This window comes from Nomascus leucogenys, chromosome 10 (assembly GCF_006542625.1).
Source record: "Nomascus leucogenys isolate Asia chromosome 10, Asia_NLE_v1, whole genome shotgun sequence".
NCBI lineage: Eukaryota > Metazoa > Chordata > Mammalia > Primates > Hylobatidae > Nomascus > Nomascus leucogenys.
Genome location: NC_044390.1, coordinates 80,242,521 through 80,255,442, shown reverse-complemented (window position 1 = coordinate 80,255,442; position 12,922 = coordinate 80,242,521). Strand labels below are relative to the sequence as shown.

The window sequence follows — 12,922 nt, the reverse complement described above, 5'->3', positions numbered from 1 at the left end:
CTTTTATCTACATATCTCATTTATGTATCTCATTATGTCCTCATGACAACCCTCCCAGCTAGGGACTATTCTTATCCCCATTTTACAGAGGAGGAAATAAACTCAGAGAGGTTAAGGAATTTGCCCATGGTCACACAGCCAGCAAGGGGCCAAGCTGGGTTTTAGGTCTGTATCTGTTGTCCTTATGAGTCAGAGGGTTCAAAGCCTATTCCCATGATATGCATTTGCCTTCACCTTCACTAGACTCTGAAATTGATCTGAAATGGGTAGATTAGACTCTGAAATGGATTTTGCCCTTCTCTCTGAGTCCCCAAGACCCAGCCCAGGACCACCAAGCCACCCATGACTACCAAATACGAGCGATAAATTTACAGTTTCAAAACAGGCTTCTGGAGTTAGCCGAGTAGCCAGAGACCATGGGTCTGCAATGGTGGAAATACAGACAGTGTGACTGGTGGTTGGGGAGCACCCACATGTGGATTAGCTGGACCTGCTGCTACCAGAGATGGACCGCTCCCTGCCCCTACACATAGTCTTTCTTGCCCTGGCATCAGGCCCAGCCCTAGTCTCCAGTGAGGAGGCTGGAGAGAGGGTCCCAAAGGATCCTGTAACCAGGAGCTGAGCCCTGGAGGTCTCCAGGGTAGTGCAGGCTGTCCCTGCCTTTGTCTAAACCCTGACAACAAGCCCCAAGAACTCTCTCAAGGGAGAAGAGGGGGGGGTTCTCTCAGCCCTGGCATTAAATGTCACCTTGTTTTCTATCCCTAAGGCCTGTCTGGGGGGGCCTGGGCTCTAGCTTAGGACTAGTAGGCTGTGTGACCTTGGGGAAGTCACTCACCCTCTCTGGGCCTCACTGTCCCCAGTTGGTGTCTAAATTCTGGAGGTGCTTTCCTTGGTGATGGGAAAAGCTCCTCCCATCTGGGTGGTAACAGCCTAAGGGTCTCCAGCCTAAGTGTCCTCAGATAGCGCTTCCTCTCAGGGCAGGGACCAGGGCTGAGTGAAGCCCAAGGTTTCCAGGGAAGGAGGCAGGCTGGAAGATCCCGGAACCAGCCACCACCTGCCACTCCAGCCTGTTGGCCACCTTGGGGGCACCGAAAAGGCCAGGCTTGCAGCCTCGGGTATGGCATCTGTGGATGGTCCCCAGCTGGCCTCCCCCGGCCTCAGCTATCCCATCAGCAGAATGGGCAGGAGGCTGCCATGCACCCCTCCAGCAGCACATGGAGAGCGACATGGGAGATACCAGGCAGATAGGTGCCCCTCCCCAGCTCCAGTCATACGAGGCCAGGGAACGAGCTGGGAGCTTCTGTGGAAGTGGCTGAGTCACACCTCTGTCCAGCTGTGTGAACTGGGTGGGAAATTCAGGGTCTGGGTGAGGCCCTTGGAGGCGGCTGTCCCAGTGGCAGGGGATGTAAATGACCCCTGAGGGAAGATGTGGCTTCTTCTCTGGGAGCAGAAAGCCATTCTCAAACCTTTCCCCCACTGCCGGTGGCAGCCAGTCCCCTCACCCCAAGACCCTGATGGCTCCTGGGCCCAGCCCAGCCACCAGCTGAGCACACCCCTCGGCCTTGGGCTTCCCATATGTGGCAATCTTTGTCTGTGGGAGGGACGGTTGGAGACAGAGGGAAATGAAGAAAGAAAGCTTTGAGGGAAACCGGGCACTTGGCTCAGTACTGCGAAGCGAGCAAGCAACCCATCCCTCACCCAGCTCTGACTCTCCCTCCAACCCTCTGCCTGGGACACCACCGTGATTGATCTAACATCATCCAGCTCAGGGTCACAGTATTAGGCCTCCCCGTGGAGGGGCTCCAGTTTCCAGTCCAGACTCTGGGCTTTGGACCTGGAGGGCTTCAAAGGGAACCTCACACCCTGCAGGGAGCAGTGAAAACAGCCCAGCAGGGGAAAGGTGAGGGGGCACCGGCTGAACAAACAGCAGCCCCTGTGGGGCCAGAGCCTGGCTTCTCCCCTGTGGCCCCAGCCTGACACCTGGGCTTTCTGCCGCCGGCTGCACTGCACGAGAGGCACATACACAGGGAATGTGTGTGTCAGCATTGTGCAAGCAGGCTGGTGCTGTGTGTGTGTATGCACACGCACGTGTACCTTGGTACACACCACGAGGCATGGAGAAGCCATGCTGGGTGTCCCGTGGCACTAGCACAGTCTTACCCCATGCTCAGGTTAAGGACATGTGGGGCAGGGGTCAGTGACCTGCAGCACACAAGCCAAATCCACCCACCATCTGCTATTGTGCAGCTCAGGAAGTGAGAATGACTTTTACATTTTTAAATGGTTGGGGGGAAAAAAAAGAATATTTCATGACCTGTGCAAAATATATGAAATTCAAATTTCTGTGTCCACAACTAGTTTGATTAGAACACAGCCACACTCATTCACTTACATATTGTCTATGCTGCTTTTCTGCTCCAATAGAGTTGAATAGTTACAACAGAGACTGCAGGTCCCACAAAGTTTAAAAGATTTATTATCTGACCCTATCAGAAAAAAATCAGCCAGCTCCTGCATTGGGAAACTAGCGAAGCTAGGGCAGTCTCCCCTCAAAATTAAAGTTCGGCTTCAATGAACATATCAAGAATTTTACAATTAGAAATCTAGGCAGAAGCTTGTGTTGATTTCAGCACATACACGTGAGTTTTGGGTTTTACAGCATTATGTTGGAGTGTGTGTGTGTGTGTGTGTCTGTGTGTGTGTGTGTATGAAATATAATATTTTCAAGATTCACGGCCGGGCACAGTGTCTCATGCCTGTAATCCCAGCACTTTGGGAGGTCGAGGCGGGCAGATCACTTGAGGCCAGGAGTTCAAGACCAGCTTGGCCAACATGGTAAAACCCCGTCTCTACTAAAAATACAAAAATTAGCCGGGTGTGGTATGTGGTAGCTTGCCTGTAATGCCAGCTACTTGGGAGGCTGAGGCACGAGAATCACTTGAACCTGGAGGCAGAGATTGCAGTGAGCCGAGTTCGCGCCACTATACTCTAGCCTGGGCGACAGAGTGAGACACTGTCTCAAAGAAAGAAGAAAAAAAAAGATTTAAGATCTCTTGCCTGTCTCTCTTTTACCCACAGTGGTGAGCACGTGCTAGATGCACAGTAGATAATTAGTTGATGTTTGTGGGATAAAATCAGCCAGATTCTCTCTGTCAACCCGACAGCCCTGCTGGAGAGGTGATGCTCTCACCCATTTCACGGATGTGGAAACTGAGATCTGGAGAGGCCTGAGGTCACACCGTTGGCACTCAGGTTTGCTCCCTGCGGTTGAAGCTCTTTTCCAGTCCGTTACCATTGAGGACAAGACGTCCTTTCTTGACATTGCTTTGCTCCTGGGTAAAGCGAGGGAAAAACCCTCACATGTCTGGTGAGGAGGCCTCTTGACTCTCCAGCAGGTTCCCAAGCAGCCGAGGTCTCCTGCCAACCGCAATAGGTTTCCCGGCCTTCCTCCCTCTCTGGCTGGGGTGGGAGGGGGTTCCTGGCAGGCTTCCAGGAGTCCATTTAGGAATGAGTGTTTTTTTTCCCTTTTCCGGCAAACAGGGGGCAGGTGTGGAGTGAACAGCTCTGGGGACGGGGAGAGGGGAAGTGACCGGAGCTGAACTTCTGGGGGATCCAGTGAGGCTGAACCATAAAAGGGGTACTATTGAGAGAATGGGGCCTGATGAAAGGGGAGTGTGCAAGTCTGGGGACTCGGGAACATAAGGGGATGCTGGGAATAAAAATGGGGGTCCCCCCAAAGATAAGAGGATCAAAGGTAAAGTTGCCAAATTGGCAGCCTTGTGGGGAGTCTGTCCCTGCTTCTAACGGACCCCGCCGCCCATCCCCAACCCAGCTAGGTCCCGGAAGATCTCTACACCCAGCATTAGCTCTGAACCTGCAGAACACCAGACCTCCTAGCAAGGAGTGATGCCCACCCACTTCTGCTCTCACAGCCCTGCCCTGTACCCCTAGGAGAAAACAGAATGGGGCGGGCAATGTGCAACACTTCCCATTCTTCCATCAGGTCCTTGGTGCCTCTCTGGAAGAATGGGCACATGGAGCTAACGATGACTTCTACTCTCTGGATCAAATTCAAAGTTCTTTGCGTGGCTGTCCAGGCCTGTACATCCGGTCCTTGCTCAGCTGCATCTTGCACCATCTTCCCCTTGGTGGGAGATGCATCCCAAACAACAGACTTAAACATCCTCTGCTCCTTCCCACCCCAGGGCCTTTGCACTGGCTGTGCCCTCTGCCCAGGACACTGGCACCCTCACTCATTCTTCAGATCTCTGTTCAAACATCACTTTCTCAGGCTAGCCTTCCCTGAGTACCTCTGGGCCAGGTTTAGTTCATGCTCTCAGATCTGCCACTGACTGTCTCTGTGGTGGTATGTTTGCTTGCTCCCTGACCACACCGGGACCTTCAGTGTAGGTCCTCCAGCAGAAGACCTCGACTGATGACTTTGTCTTGCTTCCTGCTGTACTCTAGTGCTTAGCACAGAAATGGACACACAGCAGAGATCAATAAATAACCATATGATGGAATGCATGAACAATTGGCACCACCAGTGGTGGTGGTCAATGCCTGGAGTTATGGAAACATAGATGTACTAATCTGTACCATCAGTAAGCCATTTGTTATGGATTCACCTGTGCTTCCAGACATGGTAAGCACTCTGTGAGTACCAAGCAATGTTCCGGACTATTGGAAAGTTCAGTCATTGCAGAAACTTCTATTGGACTGTGCTAGTTAGAAAGGCTGGCCTCCTTTCTAACTAGTACGGTCTAATAGAACTTTCTGCAACAATGCAATGTTCTGGATCTACACTGGCCCACAAGGTACCACAAGACACACGTGGCTATGAGCACTTGAAGTGTGGCTAGTGAGACTGAAGAACTGGATTTTACATTTTACTTAGTTTTAATTAATGTAAATTTAAGTAGCCACATGTGGTTGGTGGCTACCATATTGGTTGGCGGCTACCATATTGGTTGGCACAGCTCTAGAGGGAAGGAGAGCATCCTACTAGCCTGGGGTTATTACGTGTGGTTCTGTCATCCAGGGATTCGTAAGAACTTCCCCAAACCCCATCAGCTGGTCCTTGGGGGGTCAAACATGCCAAGGATTTCTAGGCTGCTTCTGTATGGCAGGATCCCACCACTCCCCACTGCCCATGGAGCTTGTCACAGATACCACTGGGCAATGACTCAGGGAGATCTCCCCAACAATGACAAGTCTCCAGAACAAAAAAGAGTAGGCCTGAGAGTGGGACCTCATAGTTTTTTATCACCATCATCACCTACCACATTGCCACCAACACAACCATCAACATCACCATCATTACAACCATAATAGGATCACCAATACCACTAAGTAACATCCACACACAGGGCTACCAGCCACACCACATGGCCAAGAAGACTGCCACCAACATCATTTTCTCGTTTTCTCCATCATCACCACCCCATCACACCACTTCCAGCACCACCACCAACACAACTATCAATGTTACCAACACCAATGAATCCTATGGTTAACGCTATCACTGACATCACCACCAGCACTGCCACGTCACCATCATCCATCCCTCCATTATCACCAAGACCCCACCACCAATACTGAGTCACCACCAACACAACTGCTAACACTGTCTCCTCCATCATTGCCACCCCACCCCACCATCAACACCACCAACGCCCCCCGTCCCCAATTAATTACCACCAGCACGACTCCACCCCCCAAACCAACACTTGGAGCCAGTATACGATACCAGTTAAGAGCTTTGGTTCTGGAACTCAGTCGCCTGGGTTTAAATCCCAGCTCTGAGTTTAAATCACTCAGCTTCTGGGAGACTCAGTTTCTTCATTTATAAAATGGGACTCATAATAATACAACAATACACAGACTTACTGCCTGTGATTCTTGGAAAAAGTCAAATGAGGAAGTGCATGTAAAGCCCTTATTCTACAATCACATGCTACTGCTATTCTAGGTTCTGTGCTCAGTGAGCACAATTTTATTTAATCCTCACTCAGCTGTGAGAGATATTGATCTACCCATTTTGCAGATGAGGAAACTGAGGCTCAGAGAGATGATGCAACTTGCCCAAGGCCCTACAACTTGCTCAGAGGCTGCACTGGAATCCAAGTCTTAAACTGGACAAGGTTAGACTGCCCTGTTTTTCTGGAGGTGAGGCAGGGAGATGGGGAAGGGATTTGGCATCAGCAGATTTACTGGGATTTTCAGCATCCCACGCTGCAAGGTAGTGGTGGCTCCGCGGGGCAGGTGGCATGGGGTGGGTGGGGAGTCTGCTCACCTGTGTCCTGGCGAAACTGGTGCATGGACTGCAGGTCGATGATGTAGGGCACAAGCTGGGCGTCCACCTGCCCCAGGACCACGGAACCGCGAGCGTCCTCCTTCAGCACGTTCTCAATGTGGTGGCACACGGTGGCCGTGTAGGGCCGCCAGCGGCTGTGCTCATTCAGCCACTCCCACACCACCACCCGGGCCACGTTCTGCGGTGGGAAGCCCAGACCATTCACAGGCATCAGCCCACCGTGGCCTGGCCGTGACATGGCCGCCACTGCCTCAGGGGCCAGGTCCCCCACTATTGCAGGCCCAGCTCCTCCTGGGCCTGGCAGCAGGCGGCAACTTCCTCTCTCCCCAGGGGGACAGCAAGGACCGTCTGGCCTCCTTTCTAACTCTGGGTTCTCTCTGAGGCCTAGAGGCCTCCGTTAAAGGAATGTGGGGTGGCCATCCAGGCTGCAAAGACCCCTTCCCTGTAGAGCCTTCACGGATAAAGGGTGCTGCCCCGGAAAGCAAGTGTCTCTCTTATGCTGGAGGAAATAGCTCTGAAGTCCTTGGCCCCTCGGCTGGCTCAGGTAGGGAGTGAGGCAGCCACCCCTGTTCGAGGTCCAGCCTCTTCCGTGTTGTCTCTGGTCCCTCTTCCCCGCCAGACAGGGCCTGTCACCCAGGAGACCTGGGCCACAGCCTGCTGCTCCTGCGGCTCTCAGCCAGCCCTCTGCACTCCCAACTGCGTCCCAGACCCTGCGCCTGGCTTCAGTGGGGCTTCTCGACTCCCTCCGGTCTGGGCCCCCTTCTCCGACGACTCCTGCCGAAGGGGGCGTCCCTGCCCCCTTGTTCCCTCTCCACGGTGTCCTGGAAGGCCTGGGTGGCCGCAGAACGCACGGGGGAGGGGTGCGGCGCGGACCCCCGGGCGGCGCGCCCGGACTGCGGCTCCGGAGCTGGGCTGGGGGACGAGGGGGACGAGGGGGGCGGGGGCCCGTGGGCACGCCCCACCCCACTCGTGCTCGCGACCTGCCAGGAGACAAGAGGAGAGAGGGCCCTTTAAGAGGAGAGCGCAGCACCCCCTCCCCCCCTTCCCAGGAGAGCATTCGGCTGAGAACAATGGGGAACCGAAGGGGGACAGCAAGGGGGGCGTACGGGGTCGCCCCGCCCGCTTTCCCTTGGGGCAGGCCTGGAGGGAAGGCTGGGGCCGGGGGCGCGGTTTTCCGAGACTCTCCGCCTGGGGGGCGCCCTCCTTGGCTCCCGGAGCCTTCCCTTCCCCCGGGGCCCTCGCCTTGCCGGGGGGATGCCGGGTGCGCTGGGATGCACCGAGAAGCACGGGGATGCGCGGCGCTGCAGGCGCGGCCCAGGGCCCCTCGGGGGTCGCGTCGCGGAGGGGGCGAAGCCAGGAGCTGGATCGTCTCTGCCTCCCGCCCTGGGGGTAACAGCCCCGCTTCCCCAGCCCAGACGTCCCCGAGCCGCTCGCGAGCCCCCAGCGGGAGCCGGGGGTGGGGTCCCTAAGCACCCGCGCTCTCACCGCCTCTCTTCGTCTCCGGCTCCGACTCCGGCTCCGGCTCGCGCTCCAGCACCACCGCCTCCTGGGCTCCCCCCGGAGTGGGAGGGAGCCGCGGTCCCGCCTCCGCGCCCGTTCCCTGCCAGGCCCCTCGGCCGCCGCGCCGAGCTTTCCGCGCGTGGACAGACTGCCCGGCCGACGGACGGATGCAGGAGCCGGCTGGCGGCCGCGGGGATCCCGCGGGTGGGAGGCGGCCTCGGCCGTGCTCGGGGAGGGAGAGGGGAGGGGGCGGAGGAGGAGGAAGGGGAGGAGACAGATCGCGGCCCTGAGCGCCACCGGCGCTGACACGCGAGTCTCGGGGCGCCCCAAATCCTTGGCCAGGCCCTCCCGAGACCCCAAGGGGCCTTCTGACCCCAAGCAGGGAGTCAGGCAGGGAGTGGGGTGTTTAGGAGTCACCGGCTTGAATCTTTGCCATCTTTATTTCCAGTCTCCCAGTCCAGGGCCTGGCACTGAATAGGTGCTCAATAAATGCTTGAATGAATGAATAAGATCCAGAGACTGTCTAAAGAAAGATCTTGAAGCATTCAGAGCTAACCTCCTTTCCTCCTCTAACTATTCCTGGGGGTGGAAGGATGCTGACAAGGCCTGATTCAGACTCAGATGGAACCGTGGAATCTGAAGAGTACAGATGAGGAGACTGAAGCCAGAGAGAGTAAGACCCAGGCCCAGGATCACAGAAGCTTAGAGCGGTGCTCAGACACCAACCCCGATCTGAATCTCCTGCCAGTACCCAGTTCCCAGCCCTGAGCCCACTTCCCCCAAAGCACCCACCTGCTCCAGGTGAGAAGGGTGGGACCAGGGGAGGGGACCCTGGCCAGGAGGTGAGATCCTGGAGGATGAGAAGGGCAGGCCCTCTACCATGTCATTCACAGCCACCTGCAAACAATTGGTGCTCAATAAATGGTGGGTGAGCATTGGTTGGATGGAAGGGAAGGTTGGAAATGGCAGCGGCTCAAGTGTTAACGGGATGGCCAGTCCCTCTCTCCTCCAGCAAGCTGGATGCAGCTGAGACACACATCAGCTGGGAGGGGGGTGGACCACCCGGGGCCTGTGGGTGTTTAGATTGGGGAAGATGAAGGATACGTCCGGGAACTCCAGCCTGGGTGGCTGACGGGGGTCAGTGGCCTGTTTGGGCACCTTTCCAGAGCAGCCCACGCCTGCCTCCCCCGGGGCAGATGGGGATACACTAGGCAGGGTCAGGGGCAGGCTGCTCAGGGGTGCTTTCCCAGAATCCAGCTCTGGCTCTCTGGCCAGCTGGAGGGACCTCCCCTCCCCAGGCCCCTGCTCTGACCTGCAGCCCAGTGTTGGATGGGCTTTTTCAGATTGGATCAATGATTCTGCTTGCTTTCACCTGCTGCAGACTAAAGAGAGAGGCTTTGCATAGGGCAGGGCCAAGTCTGACAATACTCCCACAGGATCACTGAGTTCTGGGATTTTAGCCTAGGGTCCATGGATGGCCCTCCGGGGTCCATGAAGTCCCCCTCTCCCATTACAGACAAACTTGTGTGTCTAGGCATTGTGTGTCTTGTATGTCTGGGAAGAAGGGCTCTGGCTGTCAGCAGATTCTTCTCACAGGAGACTGTGACTGAACAGATTCAGAGCAGATGCTCAACCACCTTATGTTATAGAAGGATCTGGGGACCCCACAGTGGAGAAGAGATTGGCTCAAGGTCGCATGGTGATTTAGCAGCAAATTGGAAAGAATTCGTGTCTCTGGACTTCCTGTCGAATGCTATTTAAGGTCTGATTAAATGTCACCTCCTCCAGGAAGCCTTTCCTGAATTCACCCCATCTTCCTCTGTGTTCCTTTGCCCATACCTTGACATGACACCCTGTATCACAATTAGCCTCTTAAATGAAATCTGTCCCTGCTAGAGTGAGATAGCCATCATATTCATCTTGGTGTGGTGTAGCTGTTGCCCCATTACATAAGGGTGTCATTTACTGAGTGCCTTTTATGTGCCAGGCACTTAAATAATACTTACTACTCTTCATAACTGCCCCACAAGGAAGGTAATGTTGTCCTCATTTTACACATGGAAACAAAAAACCTCCTGAAGCTCAGAAAGGCTAAGTAGCTTATCCAAGTTCCCACAAGGAGTAAGTGGCAGAGCTAGGGTCTGAGTCCCAAATGCTTTTGCACCTCCCATAGCACCATGCTGCCTCTGTGTTTGTTGAGTGACTAATGGATGGCATCCAGCTGAGGATCTGGTGCAGCGTGGCCCTTAATGGCCCCTCTCAACTGGGTTTGGAACATCTGGGAATGCAAAACTCTGCTCCCAGGGAATTTGGGGAGAAAAGAATTCCAAGGAGAGGGAAGGAATTTGGCCACCAAGGAACCCACAATTCACTGGAGGGATGGCACAGATACCAATGGGGAAGTCAATAGGACAAAAGCAATCAATCATGAACTGTTTTTTTTTTTTGGTCCATTGAGGCATTTTATTTATATGAATTTATTACATCCCTAGAAAAACAATCCCAGGATTTTCCCTCCTGTGTGTTTTTGTCTTGTTTCCTTACGGTCCCTGATACCAGCTGAGGTTGTCAGGACAATGAAACCAAAGGGGATAGAGGTACCATTTTTCTAGATCTTTGAGTTGCACATCAAACTGGGGCTTGTCACTGTACACTTGTTTAACCTGCCTGTGAGGTCCACAGTGATTTTTCTAGCTCTGTGATTATTGGTGATTTCAAATTCACTGATATAAACTAAACTTCATCATCACACTTAGAAACTAGATGACGATTTTGGAACACAACCTAAAACAACCTGGTATTTGCTTCTCTTCTCAGCATGTTGATGCTATTGAAAGCATTGGCCAGGACGTTCACATGCACCATTGTAGCAGCTCAGAAAGACGGCAGAAAGAGACCAACTCGTTTTTTTTTGTTCTGTCATCCACCATCCACTCATCCATCCACCCATCTATCCATTCATCTATCACCCATCCTCCATCCATCCATTCCACCCACACATCCACCCACCCACCCACCCATCCATCCAGTCATTCATCCATCCACCCACTCATCCATCATCCATTCATCCGTACACTCACCCACCCATCATCCATCCATCCGTACACTCACCCACCCATCATCCATCCATCCATCCATCCATCCATCCATTTATTCATCTATTCATCTATACATTCATGTATGAAATTTCCCACCTTCCTTCCTTCCCTTGCTCTGTCTCTCCCTTCCTTCCTTCCTCTTTTTATTTTTATTTTTTTAAGATGGAGTCTTGCTCTGTCACCAGGCTGGAGTGCAGTGTGCAGTGGCACAATCTCGGCTCACTGAAACCTCCGACTCCCTGGTTCAAGTGATTCTCCTGCCTCAGCCTCCCAAGTAGCTGCAATTAGAGGCACGCGTCACCACGCCCAGCTAATTTTTGTATTTTTAGTAGAGACGGGCTTTCACCATGTTGGCCAGGATGGTCTTGATCTCCTGACCTCATGATCCACCTGCCTTGGCCTCCCGAAGTGCTGGGATTACAGGCATGAGTCACCGCACCTGGCCCCTTCCTTCCTCTTATCCATTTATTCATCCATCCATCCATCCATCCATCCATCCAAAAAATATCAGACGCCCTCCTATGTGCCAGGCACTGGGCTATGTGCTGAGGTACAGAGATGACCCAAGAAGCGTGGTCCCTGCCCTCCTGGGTCTCAGAGTCTAGTGAGAAAGTCAGACATGAATCAAAGAATCACATAAAGTGTAATTCCAAACTTTTGCAAAGACCGTGAAGGAAAGTTCAGGATATCGTGAGGACATCTAACAGGGGTCCTATCAGGTCTAAGGAATCAGGGAGGGCTTCTCAGAGGAGTTGATGTTTCAGCTACTCCCTGAAGGATTCATAGGTCTTAATGTGGCTGAGTGGGGTAGGAGGGGGAATGATTAAATCAGAGGAAACAGGGATGTGCAAAGGCCCAGAGGTGGGAAAGAGCTTGGCGTGTTAAAGCAACAGAAAAGAGACCAAGTAACCACTGAGAAAGAAGAGGGGTGAACCTGGGGCCAGAAGAGACAGAGCTACCACGCAGGGCCTTGGAAGACCCAGTATGGGTTTGCGATTTTATCCTAAGAGTCATGGGGAATTACTAAAAATTTGATGTGATTTGATTTGTGTTGGAAAGAGCCTGGAATTAACTAGACTTTATTGAGTACCTACTGTATGTCCAGCCCTGGTCTAGGTACAGGAGAGTCCGGAAGGGGACACAAAACAAGATGAGTAACACTGAAGACCATATTAGGGGCATGTGCATTAGGGTATGAGCCCTGGGAGACACATGCCACCCCTGTCCCCAGCCTGTGGAGCCAAGTGAGTTAGGCTTTTTTGAGCCCTTCTCTCCAGCCCTCTACATTCTTCTGTGCAGACCAGCTGTGACCTCCCCTTCAGCAGTTGAGAAAAAGTTTAAGTGGAAAACAGGAAACAGAGTGAGAAGGACTGTTTGGGTGTCTCTGGGGACTGAAATGGGGCCCCTGGAAGTCAGAGTGTTCCTTAGGCCTGTAGGACACTGGTGGGGTGCGAGTGGTGAAAGGTCTTTTGCTGCCTGCTGAGAATGGGCGGTAGAATTGGAGAAGCCTCAGACGGGTGACATCCACAGCCGGCCTTGCTTAGCCAGGAGGGTCTGCAGGCCCAAGGTTAGGGTGGGCACTGCTCTCATGGCCACGTGTCCAGGTCATGGCTCCTGGGAGCAGTGTCTCCCCATCACCAGGCAGAGGCTGGTTCCAGGTGAGCACATATTCATTCCAGGGTCTTGCTCTGAAATTCACATACAGCCAGAGTTGAAAGCAGCTTGACCATCTATGGACGAGATGGTGAGATGAACGCCCTCCCCACCTTAGAGCGCTGGGTCCCACCCTGGATTCACGTGAGAATCTCCTGCAGAGTGCATACAAATTACCCACGTCCAAGCCCCACCCTCAGAAACTGATGTAGTTGGCTGGGGGGTCCAGGTATTTGTAGGCTTTGGCCCATGGTTCTTTTCCTGGATTTAAGGGATTAAAACTGACAGATGGTTGCCAACCTATCTCTAGGTAGTTGGGCTAATCATATGTGATATTGTGAGCTTTCAGGGCCCA

At 53.5% G+C, this 12,922-nt stretch overlaps 1 protein-coding gene across 2 annotated transcripts in view; it reads right to left on the bottom strand.

Annotated features, from left to right (window-relative positions):
- Positions 1-8,304, bottom strand: part of DTX1 (deltex E3 ubiquitin ligase 1) — a 41,981-nt gene extending 33,677 nt beyond the window's left edge. Inside the window, exons 1-2 of one of the 2 annotated variants that reach the window (XM_030821448.1) lie at positions 7,594-8,304; positions 6,296-7,296 (exon numbers count right to left, since the gene is read on the bottom strand). In XM_030821448.1, coding sequence (XP_030677308.1) covers positions 6,296-6,554 — 259 coding nt within the window. In that variant the 5' untranslated portion in view covers positions 6,555-7,296; positions 7,594-8,304. The remainder of the gene's footprint in view (positions 1-6,295; positions 7,297-7,593) is intronic. The other variant, XM_030821447.1, reaches the window with a different exon arrangement.
- Positions 8,305-12,922: the final 4,618 nt, after the last annotated feature.